Source organism: Ammospiza nelsoni, chromosome 1 (genome assembly GCF_027579445.1).
Source record: "Ammospiza nelsoni isolate bAmmNel1 chromosome 1, bAmmNel1.pri, whole genome shotgun sequence".
Classification (NCBI taxonomy): domain Eukaryota; kingdom Metazoa; phylum Chordata; class Aves; order Passeriformes; family Passerellidae; genus Ammospiza; species Ammospiza nelsoni.
This window is the reverse complement of record NC_080633.1, coordinates 66453351-66475808: the sequence shown is the minus strand read 5'-3', so window position 1 is coordinate 66475808 and position 22458 is coordinate 66453351. Positions and strand designations below refer to the sequence as shown.

The window sequence follows — 22458 nt, the reverse complement described above, 5'->3', positions numbered from 1 at the left end:
ATTAGGGAGAAAGCTTCATTTGGGAATTGTTGTAACAGGGTTTTTCCATGACTTCTCGTTTCCCTTCCTTTAAGACATTTCTCAGAACAGATCCTTCCCTGTCATCAATTTCAGTTTTTGTGAATCGGCATTTCCCAGTGGGCAAAAAAATGGCTGAGACAAAGCATTGCCAGAGTTTCAATTCCACAAGAGTGCTCTCAGAGGTACACTTGGGCAGAAACAATGGAAATGCCCCTAAATCATTTAAGTTGGGAACTACACTGCTCTGCGAGAGAGAGGCAAATAAAACCTTCCATGAGGAAGAAGCTTGATTTGATTTTATTTCATTTGTAGAGGCTCTCTGGCTCACAAGCTGTATTGGCTCCATTTCTGCATGGGTGTCTCAGGGCAGCTGTAGAGACAAGTGCTTCTACTAAGTGGTGTTTAGATTAGCACAGCTTGCTTTGGCAAGTTTATGGAAGGCAAAGACACCTTTTAAACAGATATAAACTCCATCCTTAATTGTTTTTTTGCCAGACCTCAGTCATGACTGTCTGTGTATATTTAAAAGCTGTGATGGTAAGACCCAATGGGAATATATTACTGTCTTTTAAGGATTAGGGATAGACTGGTTTATGGAAGGTTCCTGTCTCCTGGGAACTTAGCTACCTTAATTTCACTTTGCACCCATTTTAACAATCTGTTTGGGGAGAAAGATTAATTTAGATTCATGTTAGAAAAAAAAAAAAAGATGCAATACTGCCACTGCTACATAAAAAAGAAAAACTGAAATGCTTCATGCAAACATATGGAATGATGATATTCTGATGCTAATTAGTCATCCTTCAAATCAAAACATCTAAAAAATCATAGAATGCCTGCCAAGACTTTGGATTTCACTAGAACTGTATTTTCTGATGGCCAGCAACCTGTCTTCATCTACCCATTTCCTATCTCCAGAAACCACACTTCCTCCTTATGATGAGATTCACTTTCTGAATAATCAGTTTTCCACTCATGTGGATTTTTTTTTCTAAAATGCTCTGCTGCTGTGCTTAGTTTTTAGTACTTAGAGGGCAATTTAGATTACCTGAATTTGGTGTTTTGTTTCAGACATAAACAAATGCTCAGTTAGGTTTTTAACCACCAAGAAAGAGCCCATAAGCTTGCATTTGTCTTTTATTATTACTATTGTTATTGTTTTACTATTTTTAGCAAAGGTTTGATCCTGCTCTTGGGGAGACAGATTTGTGCCCTTGGAGCCCTCAGCTATTGGATGAGACTGCAGGACTGGCTTTTTTTTCTGATACTCCAGGGGAAAAATGCGCGCCTCTGGTCTACAAATAGAACTGATGAAAAAGAGCCCTGTGCTCAGGGAGGAACAGGGAGTAATGCTGAGCTCATATATTTGCTCAGCCTAATAAAATGCAGTCTTTTTCTTGAAATATTTCTCTACAAATCACATCAGTGACTAACTACTGCTTACTCTGCCTTGTGGATGAGGGATTAACTGCACTGACTTTTTATCAGTAAAATGGTTGTTCTCCTATTAACGTCACATGGAAAGTTACAAGGGAAACTCCCGAGCCTAAGAAAACAGCTGTGAGCTGTTTTAACCACTGAGCTTGCATTTAACTTGAGGTATTTTCATCCTTTAGAGCACATCTTGTGAAAGCAAGCTCTGAGTGTTGAGGTATGTGTTACCATTGCTGCTGCACTCAGCAAACTTCCTGTGTGTTCAGCACTTTAACACAGAAGCACTATTTTGTTATGAGGGATACAATTCCCCAAACTAGAGTTTGTAATGTGAAAGCAGAAGAGAAGAATGACTATATGATCACTGCTCGGGCCATTTATGGAAACCCCATCACAGGAAACTGTGGTATTTCAGCCTGAGGGTAAATGGGGACATTATCTTGGAATGTAAATACATTTTACCAACAAACTGCAAAACACTAGATATGATCTCATTCTTTCTGATAAGAAAATAATCTGTCACACAACTCTTTACTGTGCTTAATGTCTTTATCTTCTTATTTCATAAATGTAAAAATAGGCAAGGAAAAGAAGACAGTAATGTAAAGGCAGGCTTATTTCTGGAACTAACATTATAAGGAGCCATTTGTTTCTTCCCAGCTAGGACAGTACTTGTGTAATTGGAAGGAAAAATGTCACAATGTGGCTAACTGGCTCCTGATACTGAAGTCTGTGCCAGAATTGTCAGGGTGGTGCTGCTTGTGGGGTGGTGTTTCTACTTTCTCGTGCTTTGAACCAGCATGACTCTTAACATAAATAAAACCCAGGGAACAAGGTCGGTTCCCATAGCCATGGTTTACCCAAATCTCCTGCTGAAGGCAGTGACCTCTTGATAAAGTAGGATGGTGGGGTGTGAAACCCTTGATTTGTCAAGGACATGTTTATAATTGGAAATAGGTGGGGGATGAAGATGAGTTCCTTCCGTATTCCACTCTATCCACTTTTAAAAGGTGGATAAATCTGAGTGTTTCCTGAACTGAAGTGTTCCAGTCCAAACAGACCAACAAACAAAAAAGGTGATTTGTTGCAAGCTGGCATTAATCTCTATTTGCCTGATTTGGTCTGTGCCTTGTGGAAGCTGTAGTTCAGGGCTGGTAAACTCCCACAGTCCGGTCTCTTCCCTGGACAAACATCAGTCTCACTCTGTTTTGTGCAGAGTTTCCTTGACCAACAATTCTCCTGACAGCTACTGGTTCCTACAGAAAGCTGTTTTCCAACAAGGAAATAATTCCCTTAATTTTTTTTGGCCAATGCTACTTTCAGGATGGCAGGGACAGCACAACAGATCAGTGAGGAGAAACACTGAACCAGAAAATGAGTGCTTAAATTATGGCAGTGACTTTTTTTTTCATGTGTAGCTTTCCCTACTTCACAGCTTAGGTGTGAACTAATGATTAATCACTAATGATTAATCAGATGCAAAAGAATCTTTGTGCTCTGTTGGCACCTTTCCCAAAGGATGCTCTCAAAGCAATCTGTACAGAATGAGTTCCCTCATAATTAACCCACATATTTTGCAGATGAGATGCAAAAGAACCACTCAAGACCATGCAGAATTCTGTGACAAGGATAAAAACCAGGTTTCCTGAATGTCAGATTTGTCTGAAGGTTCTTTCTCTTTGCTGGCTGCAGCAAAAGAGAGTAAGTTCCAAGGCAGAGTACAGAAAGAGGGAATAAATTCTAAGACACAGCTTCCACCTCTTTACACCCCTCAGATGCTCTCCACGCTTTGGGGTTTTGTGACTGAACTTGCAGCAGAGCTGCAAAAGCCTGGGGCTAACCAAGGCTAATTTTAAGGCTCCTTATCTCTGTCATTGGTAGGGTTAGTTCTAAAAGGTGCTATTTTCATTTGATAGAGGGAGCCAATACAGCTCTGTTGTCAGCAACCAGTTTGGCCAGAATCAATTAATCACTGTAATTACCTGCCTCAGGACTCCTTTTTGACTCGCTCTGCCTTGCTGGCTTAGGAGATGGGTTACCTCAGCACAGCTTAATAACATGCCTGCTGTTGATTTACTGCTGCTCCAGGCTAGACAATTCCTGCCTGACAGCAGCTCCTGAGCCCTGCCTGCAAAACCTGCACGGCAGCCAAGCACGTTTGCACAAGGGAAGCAAGCAGACACGTGCAGAAAGGGATGGCACAGAAACTGCTGCTGGTCCTGCTTGGAATGGTGTCCAGAGGACAGAGTTTTCTTCTCTAGCTCCTGCTGTGGGAAGGGAGAAGGCTTGCATACAGCAAGAACTTGCAGCAAAACCTCTCAATGTCCTTACGACTACCAAAATACACAGCTTGCTGACCAGCTGGCTGTGCTGATGGAAGGAGCCAGAGTGGCTCATTTAAGCCTTTGAAGCAGGTGTCACAAGTCTGAGAAAAGATATCATTCAGTTTGGAAGACAAGGCAAAGAGACCCCAAATCAAACCTTCAAGATACCCAGCTTTTCTTAATATTAAGGATTGTTTTTACTGATCCCTAGAGGAGAAGGATTTGGAGGGCAGACTGTTTCCTCCATACAAAGGAGACAAGCGCTAAAGTGCTTCCCTTTAATTAGGCTTTTCTTTCACAAAGGCATTAGCAGAGTTGCAGCTGTAGCTGTAAAAAAGCAGCTTAGCAAGATCAGGATGATACAGAACAAAGTATTTTACCTTAGACACCTCCTTCACTGCTAAGTTGTCTCTTGCCTGCCATGGATTCAATCCCAATGTGTTCCTTTTAGTGTAGAACTGAGCAATCCCAAGGAGCAAGGATATATCTACCTCTGGTCAAAGCAGGATGCTGCCATGAGCTTTGCCAGCCACTAATACAACACAATGAATACTGAGACTAAGGACTCTTGGGCTAAATAAATGTAAGTCAGGACTAAAGCAAGTAGCAAATATTGGCTAGGGCTAAGCAGGTTGGCATTTACTTTGATTGAGGATGAAATGCTTTATAAACGTGTATGTTTAGTTATTTTACAGTGAGCAGCATAGCTGGTCTTTCATGGGTGGCAAGGAATTAAATGAAAACAAGTCACAACTCTGACAAATAGATAACTTTCTAAAGTTATCTATTAAGAATTCAGAAAAATTCATAATCAAGGCTGCTGAAAAAATTTCTCAGCAGAAACTTGGAGAAAACAGGAGCTTCACAGCTTCTGATTTTTGTATCTCAACAAGAACTTTGCACTTAGACTAAAACAAAGATTTCAGTCTCTTAGGGTTTCGAGGGTTTTACACAGTCCTAGCAGCCAACAGGTTTATGCAGAATGTCCTGTTATTTTCACTGGAGCTGAAGAGGGTGGGAGGAGGGAGAAGAAAAATCCTCTTATCAGTTGGAAAATTCTTTCTGTGTGGAGTAGAAATGCACATTAATTATGCTAAGCAAACTATCCTAATAGTATTAACGCAAATCAGGTACTAAAATGAAGGTACATAGTGCTCATTCCAAACTAATTCCTTGGGCTTTCCTACAGACTTTAGTGCAGATCTGCTGTATGGTGCATCTCCTGTGCCCAGGCTGGATAGCTGAGGCACCTCTGAACAGTGCTGTAAAATGTTTCCTGCAGCCATACCCTAAAATGAGATCTCTTCTCTGCTGCCCCATCAACAGACTATTTACCAGGTGCTCACTAACTACCTTGGAGGGTATCCACTGTGGATATGCAAACAATACCATCCCTGGAAAATATTTCAATGTATGTAGTCTATATAGAAAGAAGGAAATGAGAGAAAATACATGGGAGTTATCAAGAAAACTCACATAATTGCTCCAACAAAGCTCCTATCTCTGCCTGTGCAGCAAGTGCAATTTTCTTGTATTATCTGCCTGCACAGCCTATAAAGCATAACTATGGAAAAGCTGAGCAAGCAAACCTCTTTATAAATTGACTTGGAATGGTTTCACAGATCTTTCTTTCTTGCTCAGAAGACAAAAAATCCATTTATTCTTATCAAGGAAAATGAAATTATAACAAGGAAATAAAAGCATTAGAAGATGTCTTCCAAAGGCCTACGAAAAAGGCTGAGTTGTGGGTGATGTGGGGGGAAAACACAAAACAGACAGTCTTGCCAAACTAAATTAGATGAAAGTCTAAACCAGTAAAGAACTTTCTGAGAGAGCCATCATCCACTCACATAAATTGGATATTAATTTTTGAGCTCTTAAGGTAAGCAGGATGCTGATATCTGGAGCTGTTGGGAATGGAGAGACTGAAAGAATTTCTTTTTGGCTCTGTAATACTTCCTTCCTTGGGTATCTTCCTTAATCCTTTTCTGTCACCAGCGTACCTGGCAGGTATCCCGTGAGGTAAAATGAGGGAGTGGCAGAAGATGGGGAGAACTTAAGAAGAATAGCAGGAACAAGGGGCGACCCTTGCAAAATGCAATAATGCAGTAATGACTGCATCATGGAGCTGCTGCAGCTCTCACTCTCAACCAAGAAATTTAACTGTAGATAAACATCAAGTGCACTCTTAAAAGGTTTAGGTTTAGTATTAAAACATCCCTCATTATCATTATTCTCTTGTTTCCTCACTCTTACAAGTATGGCCCTTGTCACATCAATCACTGATTTCTCTTTGTAGTTTAGACCCACTGGGACTGCTCCAGCAAGACAGTATATAATTTTTAATTAAACAAAAATTACTTGGGCAGATGATGTAACTGTTCATTAAGAAGTGGGAGAGTTCATGAAGATGAAGATGAGTTGCAGCAGCTCTTTTGAACATATAATGTGAGAGCGCCACAGGCCAAATGTGCTTCAGCCTGGGAGGAGCCTGAATCCCATGCTTCTCTCAGCACAAGTGAGCTGCTCTGCAGCTATGAAATAAAAGCAAATGCACACACCTTGTTAGTCACAGCTGGACCATCAATACACCTCTGCATGGAGGGTGGCACCTGGTAAATCTCTTGTCCCACCAGACCGTGACCGGTGGGTATCTGGTAAATTCCCTGGTTTTGGTGGGAAGGCGGCACTTGGTAGACAGGGTCCCGTGCCGAGGCGTGCGAGCTCGGCACTTGGTAGATCTTCTGGTGGCTGAAGGGCTGATTCATCAGTCCTGAGCCGGGCACGTCCTGGCCAGGAGGGCTGTCCTGCACCACGGCACCTACCAGGAGCTTCACGCGGTTGCCTGGGACGATGCCTTGGCGGCCGTGCAGGGAGCAGAGCCACCATCCTTCCAGCCCCTCGGTGTTCTGCTCTATCACCGTCAGGATGTCTCCCTTGCGGAAGGCCAGCTCCTCTGCACACTCGGGGACATTGTCATAGAGGGCCCTGGCCATAAGATTCTGTGGAGAAACAAAGGCAAGAATAGCACGTCAACAAACAAGCCAGAATTTTTCCGTATCTTCAAGCACATTCTAAGTGATAGGAAATATGGACTGAATTTGAAAAAGAAGTGCGCAGGAAATAAAAAAAAAAAAAAAAAAAATGGAAAATCATACAGCACAGGATTCCTCTGTCTCAAGTTGGGAAAATGAGAGGCTTATGCATTAGCAACACTGCTAGTGAGAAATTTTCCAGCAACAGTGGGTCAGATAGAAGCTCTTTATATGGCCTAGTCCCCTGAACAGACAGAAAGTCAAGAGAGTGCTGCTCCTGGCACTGAGGTGCTCTTCCTGTGAATGAGGGGCTTGTACCTTCATCTCCTGACACTGATTTCCCTACAAACATGCTTTGTGTACTGCTACAGCCAGCAAGCAGCCATTAAAAATAAACCTGAGCAAGACTCACAAGGAGTGAGTAATCCAGAGTCATTTTTCCCAACCAGTTTTACATTTGTGGGGTCCCAAAAGACTTTCCAGGGAGGTGCAGATCCCATTTAGTGTAAAGACAGTGGCCTGGCGTTTTTAGCTGACACCTGCAGGTGGCCTTAAAAGTGATGAATCTGTAGACCACCTAGTAAGAAAGACCATCTAAAAATGAGTTGACAAAACATCACAGGTTTTGAGCTACGATGCTCATCTTTGCATGTAGCTTAGTACCTTCTCACTCTGCAAAGTTCTTCAGGGGCACAGCATAGCACAGCAGTAGCTTAATAGATAAAACCCTTCCTCCCCTGCTGCCTCAAAACCAGCCCCACAAAAAAAAAAACCCTCCAAACCAACTTCAAAGAACATGGTTCCTCTGAGGCCCACTTTCTGTAGAAAGATCTTCAAGAGAGAAATATAATTCTAAAAAATAATGTGCCCAGTGACCCCAAGCAGGGTCATGCCCATGCCATGAGGAAAGTGGTGCCCATCTAAAAGAAGGTAAGAATGTAGGTATCAACCAGCCCCACAAAGAGCCTCTGTGTGTAACTTAAGGGGAGACTCAGGGCAGCCAAAGAGCGTCTTTGACTTGTGTCAACACAGTTTAAGCACTCTTAGATGCACTTTTCTTGATTATGTCAAGTGGAGCAGTACCATCAACACAAGGAGCTTCACACAGCTCTACCCCCAAGCATTTGCCCAGAGTTCCAAGCAGGCTTTGCAGCTTGCCCTGACTTCTCTCCTGCTGGGGTTCTACTCCCAGCAGCATTTCTGCTATGCAGTTTTAAGCCAGCTCTGAGTTGATGGAAGACTGTTGGCTGTGATGTGTTACCAATAAGTACCATCTCCTCTCCCAGACGGACCCACCTCCCTTTCCTCTTCTTTGCAGGCCTCTGTGGCACATCCAGTTGTGAGTAACTGGCCAAGGTACTCAATGGAAAGTAGGCAGGCTGTCTGCACTAACATTCTTGGACCCCTCAAAAAGGCCATGAAGATTTAATTTCTTGGCTCTGGTGATATTTCCAGACATATTGGAAACAATTGCTCCATGATTGCCTGATTTTCAGTGAAGGCAGTCAGCAGAGGTGGTTATAATCCAATTGTAAGCACTTGAAAAAATATACAGAGCCCTGGATCTGAAGTGTTCAAGCTGAAATATCTGGATGCAGTACACAAACTGAAATGGTGCTATGCCACCAAAAAGGATATGCAGCTGCCTTAAAGATTTATCTTTCCTATATCAAAGGAATAGCGTCAAGTACAATTTAGTGTTTTTATCTGTCATATTTATCTTCCTTCTTGGACACTTCAGAACTTCTTCTCTTAACCATCCCTCACTTGTTATATCTTTCCCTGTTGACACACTGATGTTTTCCCATCATTCCTGTGCTTCCTCAAGACAAAGACTTTAGTTTGACCTTGCTCAGTGTAGCAGGTTGTGTGCAGGGCTGACTGGTGGATGGAAGGGGGATAAGCTCAGGTATCACATAAAAGGTAGGTGAACATGCATTTCCCAAGACATGCAGGGTTGAAATGGGGTGCACGAGATCAGTTTCCTCTTCTCTGAATGGGAGATCAGCTTTCAAATGTATGAGAAACACTGGCTTTACCTTTCATCAGCATCATTAGCGAGGTTGGTATAAATTAAGCTTTGGCTTGGAAAAGCAGGATTGCCATTTTGAACTCCCATGTAAACAGCAGCACTGGGGCCCACCATTCCCTCTGATGTATGTCTACTCAGCTCATCAGTCAGCAACACTAAGATATCCCAATACAGATAAAGCAGGGAGCAATTTTTGTCCATACCCTGGCAGGACTGTAGAACTATTATTTAAGCATGGTCAAAACCAGTAGTCTTTTCTTGGGCACTACCTCTATGCTCTTGCTGTGTCAACCAGGCTGCTTAGTGGATCTGAAGCTCAGAAAACAAAAGCCCCCGCCTAATCTGAATATTCAAGTCAATCTCTTATCTTTCCACATTTCTTTCTAGCACGTCTTTCACAGGGGAAATCTACTAATGGGACCAGAGCCTGTGCAACTTTAAGAAGACTTTCACAGGGGGAGTTGTTTAAAGGAGGAAGATTACAGCTAGGTGGGGGAGGCACTAACCATGCAGGCAAAATCAAAGATAAATGTGTATTTTTCTGTACTTTGGTGTTTAAAGGTATTTGAAAAGCTTGATTAGCTTCTGCAGCAAAGCAATTCTCAGAACAAAACTGAAATGGTGGTAGAATTAGAGCAGATAAAAGTTCCCATGTGAATTTTTTTTTCTAGCTGCTCATTTTCTCTGTCCCAGTGACCTTCTCACCACCTGGCATGCAGCATGTTAACACTTTCTGGATGTGCTTCAGGAACTTCTTTGCTGCAAACAGCTTCAGATTCTCATTGTTGGTGTTAACTCAGGCACCAGTATGTGAATTATACTAATTGGTTGCCACTTGTTTCACAGCCATTTCCCCGAGGCCTTTTAAATAGCCCAGAGCCATGCCACCAGCACCATTCACTGATGGAGCAGTGAAGCAGGAAAAATATTCCTCCAAATAAGCACTGGGACCAGAAACACTAAGCCTGCTGCTTGGTGCCAGCAGCAAAGGCGCTGCTCCTGCTAAGCAAACCTCCTGTGTTTTCCCTCACTTCATTCTTCCTTCAGAGGATTGCTTAGTGTGAGCTTCAGAAACAGTGTCACAGTCACTTTCACAAGTCAGCAGAATCAGCCTTGAGAAAATTGCAATTGTGACCACAGAAAGCAAGCTTTGGAAACCACAGGTACCTTTTACCTGCTGTGGTGATCGCGATGGTCATCTCTACTTTTCATCACGCGGAAAGAAGTTCTGATCAAAGACATCTTTCAACACCTGTGGGCCTGATCTCCAAAGATTTGACAAATCTGAATCATTTTCTCATTCTGTGGGCACTGTAGCCCATATATCAATATTCCTTCTCATTGGTCTCATCAGCTCAGAGAGTGGGGACAGTTACATGAAATTAATTGGACTTGCTCTGAAGAGGCATGGACCTGTCCACTCAACTGCCTGAGAACTGGCACCAAGTAAGCACTAAGATCTGATATGAGAAGACAAAAGTACAGCAGTGACCTTTTTGTATCGCTAAATGCTAAAAAAACCTTGTCTGTTTCCTAGAGAAAGGGCAATGAGAAAATTGCCTTGGAACTTGTTTTCAAAACTAGTAAGTTGCACAAAAGTCCCCTTAAAGGGACTTTATATTCCCAATAAAAAAGAAGGAAAAAAAGGGAGGGCAACAGATGCAGAGCTACAAAATCAAGTTCTGTAAAGGCTGGGGAAAATTACCTGATGCTAGATAGGGAAAAAATTCATTTTGTTATAGAAATCAGCTGCATTTCACAAAATGAAGATACTGGCAGCTACCAGCTTCTTTTAATAAGACTAATACTGGGAGTGTCTGTTGCTCTCCTTTGGTCCAGTTAAACTAACTACATGACAGGAGCAGTGGTGCCCTCCTCACAATCCTAAAGTCCCTGTGGTCTCTGCGCAGCAGCTGCATTCTCCTGAGCTCCCAGTGTTGTGACAGCCCTACTTCAAGTCATGAGTGCTTCTCTGCAGCTAATGGTGGATTGGAAAGACTCAGTTCAGCTTCTTGTGTCAAGCCTTGCTAGCAATACTGGGATGTCTGGAAGCTGAAGCCAGGGTCAGGCCCCCACGGTGTTAATGCTCTGTACAAGCAAAACAAAAAAACCCCACATTTGTTCTCAAGAAGCTTAAATTCCTCTTAACCTTGGGCTCATGAGTGCAGTAGAAAGCATCTTATGTAAAATCACTGAAAATCGGAAGTTTTACAGTCTTCTGTTTAACAAAGTGCTATCTCAGTTGTCAGCAGGTCAAAGTGAAAATGGAGCCTGACCCTAATGACTGCTGCCTGGGGATTTCAGCTGGAACATATTGCAGGAAAAGGCTCAGCAGACTCTGCTGACTCTGTCAGAAACTGTCTAAAAGTAAGGGAACGGAAATGGATACTCTCAAGATCAAATGCAGATTACAGTGCCCATGGTCCCAACTTTCTACACTGGTTGAGACAAAAGTAAAGCTTTCAAGCTCCCTCTAGGGTAAAGTGAACCTGGGATTTGAAACTTCTGTCTGAGGTTTCCTTTAATGCCATTTAAAGTCCATTAGATAAAAGCTGGAAAGGGAAAATTTGTATTCTCTGTACACCTCAGATTTTTCTTTCTTTTGCACCTAGGATGCATGACCCAGTAAGCAAGAGATGCTGCTCTGAAAATTGTCAGCTGTTCTACTTGCAGAACCCAAACAAAAAAAAATAAGACTCTGTAAACTATTTTTCTTCTCAAATCTTGGAGGAACAACATGCCAAATTCAGCTGTATAAATGAAGTCTATTACAGAACTGTCAGAGGTGTCTGCTCTCTCCTTAGCCTGTGGCAATTGGTGGCTGACACATTTGCAGTTGGATGAAGACACGTGAAAATATTTTGAAGATCACGACCTGTTTTGGCTGCCCTTCTCTGCAGTGAGGAGAACTGACAGAATTCTGTAATTCATAGTCTGGAGGATGAAGAAGGTGCTTGTTGATGAGGCTAAGTGGCAGAAAAGAGGCAAGAGTTAAAGAGAAGAGTGGAAACATCTACCACTTGTGTTAGAGTAAACATAGGCAGTGACGTGGGTAACGAGAGTGTGTGAGGTGCCCAGAGCCATGGCAGCGAAGGCAGGAATAACAAATGACATGCCAGGAGATTAAACACAATGGTCTCCTCAAGGGCCCAGTGCGGCGGTGCCAGGCTCCCAGCACAGGGCTGCCCACTCGAACCTCTCTGCCAGCTCCACGATGAATGAACGCTCGAGGAAAAGGCTCAACCAACCATGAGCTCAAAGGATTCCTGCTGCATCCCTCAGAGGTGCAATAGGAGGATACTGATCCCCGCTCTTGGCTGCTGAGGCGTATTTTTGGTTCAGCTTTGTCTTGTTTTAGAATATTGCTTCCTGTGTGTAGAGTTTATGTGCAAACACGACTGGGAAAATTGCCTCTGCTCTTCACTGAAAGAGGGTGGGACCCCTTTTTTCTATTATTGGGCAAACTGTTTCTTAAAATGAGAAACAGCTTCTCTCCTATGTTTAGCTTGGGAGTAGGAAGGGAGGAACAAAGGAAGGAAAGGTGGGGGCAATGTCTGTGAACAAACCAGTAGCTTAATTTTGGTTGGATGACTTTTAGTTATCCATCTCATAATATTTTTGATACAGATTCCCATCTTTTAGATTTCTTAAAAATGAATGACTGGTATTCCAAAGTAAGCTTAAACATTTACATACCCTTGTAGGGCTGCATTAGGCCCAGCAGTAATGATCTGCCTGTGAGATAAAACGATTGTTCTGAAAACCCTGTAAAAAGTTTTATTCTGAGATACACCATTTGCCTACAAGCAGGACTCATAGAAGAGAGGAAAATTTTAGCTCTATTGTGCCTTCTGACAGAAGGGTTTCAGTGCAAGAGTCAGTGGACAGTTTAACTTTGGTTCTTTTCTCCTTTTCTATTTCTCACTGTCACTGCCCCTGGAATAAAGCATTCATTGTGCTGTGTTGGCAAGGAAAGCAACTCTTGAGACACAGCAGGTAACAGGTCTATCTGTAACAAGCAACCTATCACAAAGGCTACTTAACAGAAGTCGAATGAATAAGGTCACTGAATAAGACATTCAGCTTTGAAAAAATGTCTTTGCTGGTCTGCTCAAACCTGGAAGAAGGCAGTGTGAACAGCAAAGGCAGTACCTGATACACACAAAGCTGCCCCGGTATGTTCCTGGGCAGGTCCCTGTGGGCAGTGACATGGGGAATGGACCATGGAATGGCAACGCTTGGCCACAACAGCCCCCATCCATGTACAGCCCTGAAACAACTCACTGCCAGCAACAAGTGTGTGCAGGCTTTTGCCCTTTATGTCAAGATGAAGTGTGCAGCTACAGAGAGGCGGCAGGAAGTGCTACCACAGCCCCTATCAAGGAGCCTCTGCACTAGCAGGGTGTCACAGCTACCACAGCTGCAGCAGGGGAAAGGCCCCGAGCACCCAGCTTGAGCGTGGCTCTGGAACTCTGAGCTCCTTTGGCTCTCCCAGCTGATGACAAAATAAGGAGCCCAGCTGCAAGTGCTCACCATGGTAATGCTTCAGTTCACTCCTCAGGCAAAGCTCATAGCTCTGCTTTTCAGGCACTCTCTTGCTTTCTAACACCAAAACCCACAAGCTTTTGGTTTAACAAAGATACTTCTCTGGTCAAGTGCTGCTCACCCAAACAATTCCAACTGGTGCTCCAGCCTGTGTGAATAAAATACTTCACAATTCTGCACTGAGTGCATCAGCTTATTGCCATGCCTGATGTTTCCCAATGGAAAAGTGAGTTGAAAAGAAAGATTTCTGGCTCGTATCTATTGAGAGCAACAAAATGATAATTCTCCATTGGCAAGAAGGGAAAAAAAACCCCAGGCTGTCTCTGTTTGCTCAGACAATATTCTTTCATCTGTTGACTGAGTTTTGGTTTATTGTCTTGCCCAGTTTTGTATCAGTTCGAGGGGGTGAGAGGCATTACAAAGGCAATCACAGAAACATAACATCCTAGGTGTTAAATAAGCTGTTCCTGATGCCGCCAGGGCTGTACCTCATCCCAAACCCCACGTGCATGGCACAGAGCAGGAGGAGCTCAAGGGGAGCGGGGCGCTCCCTTTCCCTGCGTGCAGCCAGTGGGACAGGCGGTCCCAGCTCCGCGGGCAGGGGACACGGCTGGGACAATGCTCCTTTGGGACAACAGCCCGGGACAACAGCCTGGCACCGAGCAGGCACCGCTGGGCTGGCACACCACCCACCCTGCGATGCTGCCATCGCGGGCGTCACACACGGAGCACGACAGAAACACCTAGAGCCGGGCAGAGCGCTGATCCACTCATCGCATGTTCCTCTCATTCCTCTCATTCCCCCTGAACTCCTGGGGTTTGACAGGAGTGCCGAAATAGCATTCTCTTTACTCTCTCTGGGATTACAAATCACATCCCCTGACTTACCTTTCTGAGATCTATTAATATTTTGGGAAATTCCACCACACCTAACTCACTAAGCTTTCTGTATATGCTTCACCCTCGTAACTGGTTTCCTTCACCCCCACCCAAGGAAGGGTGTGATCTCGTTCCATGACTTTAAAAGGCCTTTTCAAATCTGTCTGAGGGCTGTGTGCCTTTTGTGACATCAACAGGGAGAGAGGAAAAAAAAAAATCAAGCATGCAAACAATACCCTTAGAGTAAATATGATCTCACTGTGATTAAACCACAATACATCAGAATCAAAAAGCAGATGTAAAACTTAACCTCTTTCCCTCAGGCAAGCAATTAAAAACTTAATGAAAGGAGATCGGATGTTAAATGCTAAAGAATTGAAGAAGCAGAGCAGAAGGGGGGAAAAAAAAGTACGGAAAGAAAGAATCCCAAAACGTGTGTTTTGAGCTCTCAGTTTTCCACTTTCTGGCATTTGGGAGCAGTCCTCTCCCAGACAAAGTTTCCTTAAAAAAAAAAAAAACAACCCAAACCCTCCTTCCAAAATTAACCCTTCCTTCTGCGGCTCTGGGGAAACAATTCCCACTTGATTGTCAAGAAACCACAGCTATGTAGACACAGGACCTCAGTATTGCCACCAATTCCCTTGTTTGACGGCTTCAGCTTTAAAAGTATGTTTTTAAATTTTTTTTTTAAAGTCTAGAACCTCGATGAACTAGGACATGCTCTTCTTCCCCCAGGTCTCTCAAAAAATAAAAATTCATTAGAAGGGAAAGCCATCCTACTCTGTCACTTCAGTGTCACCATCTGGGATACTACACAGCAGTTACAATTTGGGATGCCCTGAGAGTCCAGCTAACTAAAGAAAAGCAAGCTCAGGAACTCCTCTTTCCAGGCTGCTTCCAGCCCTCAGCAGGCTGGTGGGACAGGAGGCACATTGCCTGTGAATGAGAATTCCAGGGGAGCCAAGCCTGGCTGGCAGCTGATGTTTGCCAGGTCCAGTCAGAGCCATCTCCATCCTACAGGCAGTGGCCAAAAGTCACCAAGCCTCCCAGAACAGCTCAATTTTGGCAAGCTGACATTTTCTGGGTAAGTGTACCCCCAGAGAAGAGGGATGGTGAAGGTGCAAATGAGTTTTAAGCAATTCTGGTTACTCTGTTCAATCTCAGGCTGAAGCTCAACTTCAGCTTCATCATGTAAGATCTTGATCTTGTGAGAGATTGGTTTGGGCAGTTCCTGGGTTGCAAATAAAATAAAGCAGTATAAAAAGAGAGACAGAAAGCAAAATAAGATATCTGCTTGTAAATACGCCCTCCTGTAGCAGTAAAAATTGGTTTATTACCCTAAGCATTTTAACGGGATGTAAGGTCCACAGGACAAGGGCATTCATGACACCACCTACTGCTAGCTGTATCTTAAACAGAGTGCACACTTCTGGTTGTCTTGTACTTAACCCTTTGGATCAGAAACTTCTTTAGAAAGAGAATTATTGATTTTTTAATGATCTGTATCTTCCTCTCTGTGTCTTCAGCTAAGCAGGTCATTTGCTGGAAGAACTGAGATTTGATCCTAGGCTCCTTCAGCATTTTCTAAGACTTGCTGTTGCCAAATTATTTATGGTATTGCTATTGCTAAAATTTTCAACCTTGCTGTCAATGAGGCCTGCTTAAGAAAGGGCTTCTGATGTGCTGACTTGCATTCCTGTAGAGTGAACCCATTCTCATTTCTCTTCCTTTTCTGGCAGGCTGATCCACTCTGACTGTGAAGAAAGTGTTTTCAAAACCAACATAAAAATAGAAAGGTGAGAATAGGCCTCATCCCTATAGACAAAAAAAAATATACAATTTTTGTCATGCTATGCACTTGTGTTTCTAGGACTGTGAACTATAGCTTTAGCAGCCCTGTTTCATGTCAAACACAAACTACGTCCAAATCTGCTGTGGAAAAATGAGCTCCTTAAAATTAAGACAGTTTCCACTACTGTAATGTCTAGACCAAAAGGCAAAAGAAAACGGGCACTTGCCAAGAGCAGGCTGTGATAATCAGGCAATAATACGCAGAGGCTGCACTCTCAGCTGCTGTAAAGTGACCCAGCTTCACTGATGCTGAGAGCTGCAGCCGTTTACAGGCAGAAGTGCCTCTACATGCAGCTTTTCTTAGCAGTGGCCTGACTTAATAAACATTGCTCAATACCTGCCATAAATACTGTTTTCATAGTCTGATCTAGCCCACTGAAGGCTCGGCATAAAGCACCTTTCAGGGGCCACTGCTCTAACAGGAGATGTCCACTGCTTTCATGGATGCTCAGAGAGCATCTGTTATGTAAAGAAGCCTCTTCAAAAGTGACTTAGGCATTTGTGATTCCAAATGTCACTGAAAGTGGTTTCCTAGAGAGGCGTGTGGACTTTTATGTCCTAAGAAGTTCAGCTACTTGTCTCCATCAAGTGCACCCAGAAATGGGAACAGTGCAAGATAAGGGTCCTCCACAAGTGCTGCAGCCAAGGCTGAGACTGTGCATACTCCTCTTAAGCACTCATGGTGCTTTAAAAATGGAATTAAACTCTGGACCCTGGGAGACAGGTGGGTTCCTAATTGCTACTGGTATGAATGGGATTTAAATACTTAAAATGCTGTAATAAGTTAGTCCAAATAAAATAAGCATGGCAAGAGTGACTTCCCATTGGCCCTTAAGTGACCTAAGCAGATCTATTGTGTGCAGAAGGCACTCCCATGCCCTTAACACCTTTGATAACAGCAATAGGACATGTAGGAAGCTCTGTGCTCCTGGTTTTCTACTTTTCTAGATGCACCTGGCCTGCTGCAATTACTCTGGTACTTATAACGGAGCACAGGCAATACACAAATACAAACTTCTCCTCAGACACCACACACAGGAGTTCAGTGTTCAGTGATCAGGTATCAGTGCAAGTATAGTCTTCTAACCCCACTTGTTGCTGGGCTTGAGATGGTAAGATTCCAAAGATGAGTTTGTCTGCAGTCTTAGGAACTTTAGCAAGTTCCCAATAACACTTCATGAGACTTCTCTGATGTCTAGACTATATTCTACAAAATAGCAGAGTTCTGCAGCCTAAGACAATAACCATTGAAATGTGCTTTCATTTTTCCTTTGCAGCAGATGTTTCCATAAAGTCTTCCTATTAGACAGCTTTCCTGCTCTCTGATCCGATAGGTCCCCCTGGATGAGGTATTTTGATAGTATGGCACTGTTTGGAATCAGTAGACTTGAGTCAAGATACCTTTAGGCCAAGTAATAGTCTAACATGCAACCTGCAACCTCCTGCAGGACCTTAAAAGCAAAAGTAAAACCATCCCAGACAAGTATCTAATGCCTCTTGCTCTATCTAGAATCAAACTGAATTGGGACAATCAAATAAATAGGGAAGGCTGTTCATTTGGTAGTTCTGCTTCCCCATCAAACACTAGGAACTACTGGACAGAGACAGATTAGACTGCCAGTTTCTGATGCAATAGATTCACAGCTACATAACTCAGGAGCAGCTGTTAGCATAAAAAGACAGAAGTTTAGAAATCAGGTAAAAAAACTGCTTGCTGTTGGCTGCAATGCTTTGTCATGGCTCTTATTCTTCCTCTGAAATAAGCCCTGTAACATCTCTAAGCCTCAGCAGCTCCATATAAAACAGAATTAGAAGCACTCTGCTGTCCCACCAAGACTTTGGTAGGGCAAGTGGACACAACTGTTGGAGTTTCTCAACTACCCTGGGGTACTGGGGCACTCTCCTCTATTGAGTATACAAATATAAATCTACAGGGGGAGTATGGGAGGGGAAGGAGGGCACACAGAGGCTACAGCCAGAACCTGAAATTGACAGTGGCCCTCCAAACTTTTTGAAGGGGACAGTCCTTCTGGCTACATCTCACTGGTGCTGCTGCTGCTGACGTGGGCCTGACCCTGCTAGGCCTCAGCCACCTCATCCTGCAGGTGCACAGGTGAGAGAAAAATCACGAAACTTCCATTCTAAACCCATGGCAGTAAGAGAGACAGCACAAACTTGGACAGGTTTTCCCCTTGTCAGTTTTTTCTTCTCCTAACTACATTTTACAAGACTTTACAGTTCTTATTTACTTGTGAGTTTGACTGCCACCCTGTGATTGCTGAGATACTGGAAATAAAAAGTGAAACGAAGAGGAAGAAGGAATAAATGAAACAGAGAGGATTTGGTTAATAAAGTACAGACAGTTCTTTTCCTTTTACATGGTCCAGCACTCAAAGTCTTTCATTGCCAGGGTTACAAGCAGCTTTTCACAAGCACTTCTGGTTGGGAATATTGTATTTCTTCCCAGGGACACTATTTTGTTTGTCTTGGCGTGCAGACATTGTAATCAAGTCTATATATTACAGGACTGTGCCTTAGCGCAAATGGCAGGCATTTCGAACCCTATTTAGGTTTCTTCCTTGCCCAACAAATTATCTAAAAATAGATAATCAAGACCTCATACTTTACATCTACGTCATTCCTTTTGGCTTAAATGAGGTAAGGAATGCAGGTTTTTTTTCTTCTCCTCTTTCACTGTTTGGAAGTTTTAGTAAGCAGACAAGTCCCCTTTTCTTCCATCCTTCCCCCTCTTATTTTGTCTTCCATGTGAACAGCCACCCAGCTACAAAAGCCTTGTTATGATAATGTCTTCTCCCTTTTGCTTCTGTTGCACTTTTATTGCCTGAGATAAGAGTGCAGGAACTGGGGGCCAGATACACCCTCTCCCATCCATGTCCCTCCCTCATCATGGAAACCCACTGGAATTTCTGTTGCTACAGAGTACATTGTAGCTAGCTGTAACTGCTCCATCCTTGGAGTCACAGCCTGTGTTTGGTTCCAGAAAAGGCTGACCCTACTCCAGATTACAGAACACTGGAATGGAGTCCTGTGAGAACTTGATGGGGTGCAGTTTTGTTGTACATGGGGATTAAGCTCAAAAGCAAGCTGTTGTCCTCAAAGAGCTGAGGTGCTGCCCTCATGCAACTGCACCCCTGCAGGAATTACTTCTGAAAGCAGCTCTTAGACAAACAAGACTAAGAAATGCTCCAAACCAACAGAAGTATTTCTTATGCTTAACCTTTCCCATCTTTCCATAGCTCAGCTAAAATAACTTCTGTGTTCTCAGGCTTTTAAGCAGTACATGAATGGGACAGCAGGACCTGACCTGGGGTTAAGTTTCTCTTTGCTTTAAATAGTCACAGAATCACTGAATTTCACACAGTGTGCAAAAGCTAGACAGTGGTGTAGAGACATATTTAAGGTAAAATTCTGAACTTGCTTAAGTCCACAGGGATCTTCCATTTCAGAGGATTCAGACTTGAGTGCTAAGATGGAAAAATGCAATGGACAATAAAAGAAGCTTAGATAACAGAAGATAGAGAGGGAACAAGTTTTGAAAATGTCTGAATAAAAAATGTATAGATTGTGTACCAAAAGGATTTCTAGACCAGAAATGACCTTGGGTTTAGTCACACTGAAAGCAAAGTCATGAGTGATGGAGAAACATATTCAGGGTCTCACCCATGAATCAGTTCCTGTTCTGTCCTACTGTTAAAACTCTGAATTAAACTACAATGAGCATTTCAATAATTTCTTCAAATGAGGCCTTACAGACTATCACAATGAAAGGAAGGAATGACAGGCCCCAGTATAACACTGGGAGCAGGTAAACAGAGCCAAATCCGCACCTGGATGCTAAGCCTCCTCTGAAGTGATGATATGTCCCCAGGCAGGCCATTAACATTCTTCATTCCTTTATTTCATGTGTACAATAAAAAAAATAATGTTTTTCTATAGGAAGATAAAAGAAAGAGAGAAAATACAGAAAGAACAAAAGAACAAAGACCGAATGTGCAGGTATTTCCTTTGTGTATTACTCTAGGGATAAGAAATAGATCTAAGAATGTTTGTCCCAGTTAAACACTGTAACTACTTTACATTTCCCAGGGAAAGTAAACACTGTAATCCAGCAAGAAGGTTTTTGAGGCCAAACCACTCATTCTTCTCTTTTTATTTATTTATTTTTAATGGCTTGTTCTTTCTCTGTCTAGTCTTCTCTGTCTAGAATTACATCATCACAAACCAAATCCAAAATCCTCATTCCCACAATACAGGGCAAAGGAAACATTACAGAGCAGGGAAGACTTCCCCCTTTTGAGCCACCTTATCTGTCCCTATTCTTGCAGGGCCACTGGCCTGCATGCAAGAAATCAGGAAGCTGTATAACTATGCAGGACCTTTATTTTGCTACTGGGATACAAGTGCTCCTTGTCCCTGGGCAGCCTGAAAGCAGTTTGTGAGCTTTGGACTAACAGCAACACTGCTCTTCTACCCTCGAGTGCCTGATGTTTTCTGCTCAGAGTAACACCTTCTCTAGGCAGGTATAAAGTCTACCTGGGCTGATCAGAGGTGGAGTAGATAGAGGAGAACAGATAAAATTCATCTCAGACTTCCAATCAGTCAGTTGTTTGAGACACGATTTAAAAAAAAAAAAAGCCATGAGCTCCACCTCAAAATTGTGAAAGCCACGGATTACCTTGTCAACCCACATCTACACATCTAACACAATTTCTTTTCCCTTGTCTTTCCATGAGATGGAGAAACTGGCAGCTGCTTTGGAAACTTAACTCTGACCTTTCCCAAAGTTTGGCTTGAGAGACTCTGAAAACTTGGACTCAGCTCAGAGATGTACAGAGGAGCACAAAAATCCCTGCACGTTTACCTGGGTATCACTGTACTTCTCACACACACTGCCACTCCATCAGCACCCTTTCACACCACAATGCCTCACTTTAGTACAGAGATGGACTTCACTTCCAAAGCAACTCAGCCTCCAAGTAAGTATATAGCGTGTGACATTTCCAAAATCACCTTTTTATTGACGCTGAAGTTATTTTTGGCAGGGCAAGGAAAGTTTTTCCTTCCCTCCCCCTTTTTTTCCAATCGCACAAGATTACGGTATGTCTGTACAGTAATCTAATGCCCCGTGGGCAATTCTGTACCTTGCCCAGACGTTTTTTAGTAATATTAGGACAAAAGGCTCCACATTTGTGTCTTTTGGAAAAAAAAAAAAAACCAAAAAAAACCAACCAACCACAACCCCCTCTGGTAAAAAGTCGCTAAAAGTGATTATCGAATAAGCGGGGATGATAGGAATTAGTATGGGGGATAGGCTACCCATTTTTTAAAAATGCTAGGGTTTTTTTTTCCCCCTCGCTTGTGATCCATCAAACAGACCGCACCGCGATGAGGAAACATCCACAAGCGCCTGGAAGGAGGTGAATGAGCTCCGGGGAGGATCGGGGTACCTGTCCCAAACGCGCCTGGCCATCACGCACCGCGATCCCGGGCTCACCCCGTTATTCACAGCCAGCACCAGCGGGAAAAGCGAGAGGAGCTCCTTCTCCTGCACCGCCAACACTGCCACAGCACCCGGGGGTCCCCGCAGCCCGACCCCTCCGCTGCGCCCTCGTTTCCCACTCCGCGCGGGCACCTTCCCGGGCTCTGCGCCCCGAGGCAGCGCAGCGGAAGGCAAAAGGGAGACCTGGCCGCCCCGCGGGCGCAGGCTCGCCTTGAGGAGGTGCGGAGGGGAGCCCCGAGCGGTCGGACCCGGCCCGCAGTGCAGTGCGGGTCGCGGTGCGGGCTCGCTGCCCGCCGCGCTCACCTTGTACTTCATGGCTGCGCCGCCTCCGCGCCCCGCCGCATCCCCGCGCGCTCTGCGCGCTCCGCCGCGCGCCGCCCCGCCAGCCCAGCGCGCTCATTTGCATAGCGCCACCCTCATTTGCATGGCGCTCGAGCACGAGCCGGCCCCGCCCCCGCACCCCCTCCCCCCCCCCCCCCCCCCCCCCACCGCGCCCGGACCGCGGTGGCGCCGGCGGGGCCGCGAGTTCGAGACCGGGCGCGGCGCCTTCCGCCGCTTCACTCCGCCGATGGCCGGCGAGAGAGAGCCCCGCAGAGCGAGGGCTGGCGGCCCTGCTCCCAGGGACCCCGCCATGCCTTTTCAGAGCTGCTCGCCTTCACTTTTCTCCGGCGGAAAGGGACCTGGGGGCACACGTTGACAACGGGTAAACAGGAGCCAGCGTGTGCCCAGGGAGGCCGATGGCATCCTGACCTGGATCAGCACTTGTGTGGCCAGCAGTGGTCCACAGGGCAGTTATCCCTTGTACTGGGCACTGGT

General features: G+C 44.3%; 1 protein-coding gene across 2 annotated transcripts in view; it reads right to left on the bottom strand.

Moving 5' to 3' along the window:
* NEDD9 (neural precursor cell expressed, developmentally down-regulated 9) overlaps positions 1–21977 on the bottom strand; it is a 37201-nt gene extending 15224 nt beyond the window's left edge. The window contains exons 1-2 of one of the 2 annotated variants that reach the window (XM_059474690.1): positions 21946–21977; positions 6341–6781 (exon numbers count right to left, since the gene is read on the bottom strand). In XM_059474690.1, the coding sequence (XP_059330673.1) occupies positions 6341–6781; positions 21946–21957 (453 nt within the window). In that variant the 5' untranslated portion in view covers positions 21958–21977. The remainder of the gene's footprint in view (positions 1–6340; positions 6782–21945) is intronic. The other variant, XM_059474696.1, reaches the window with a different exon arrangement.
* Positions 21978–22458: the final 481 nt, after the last annotated feature.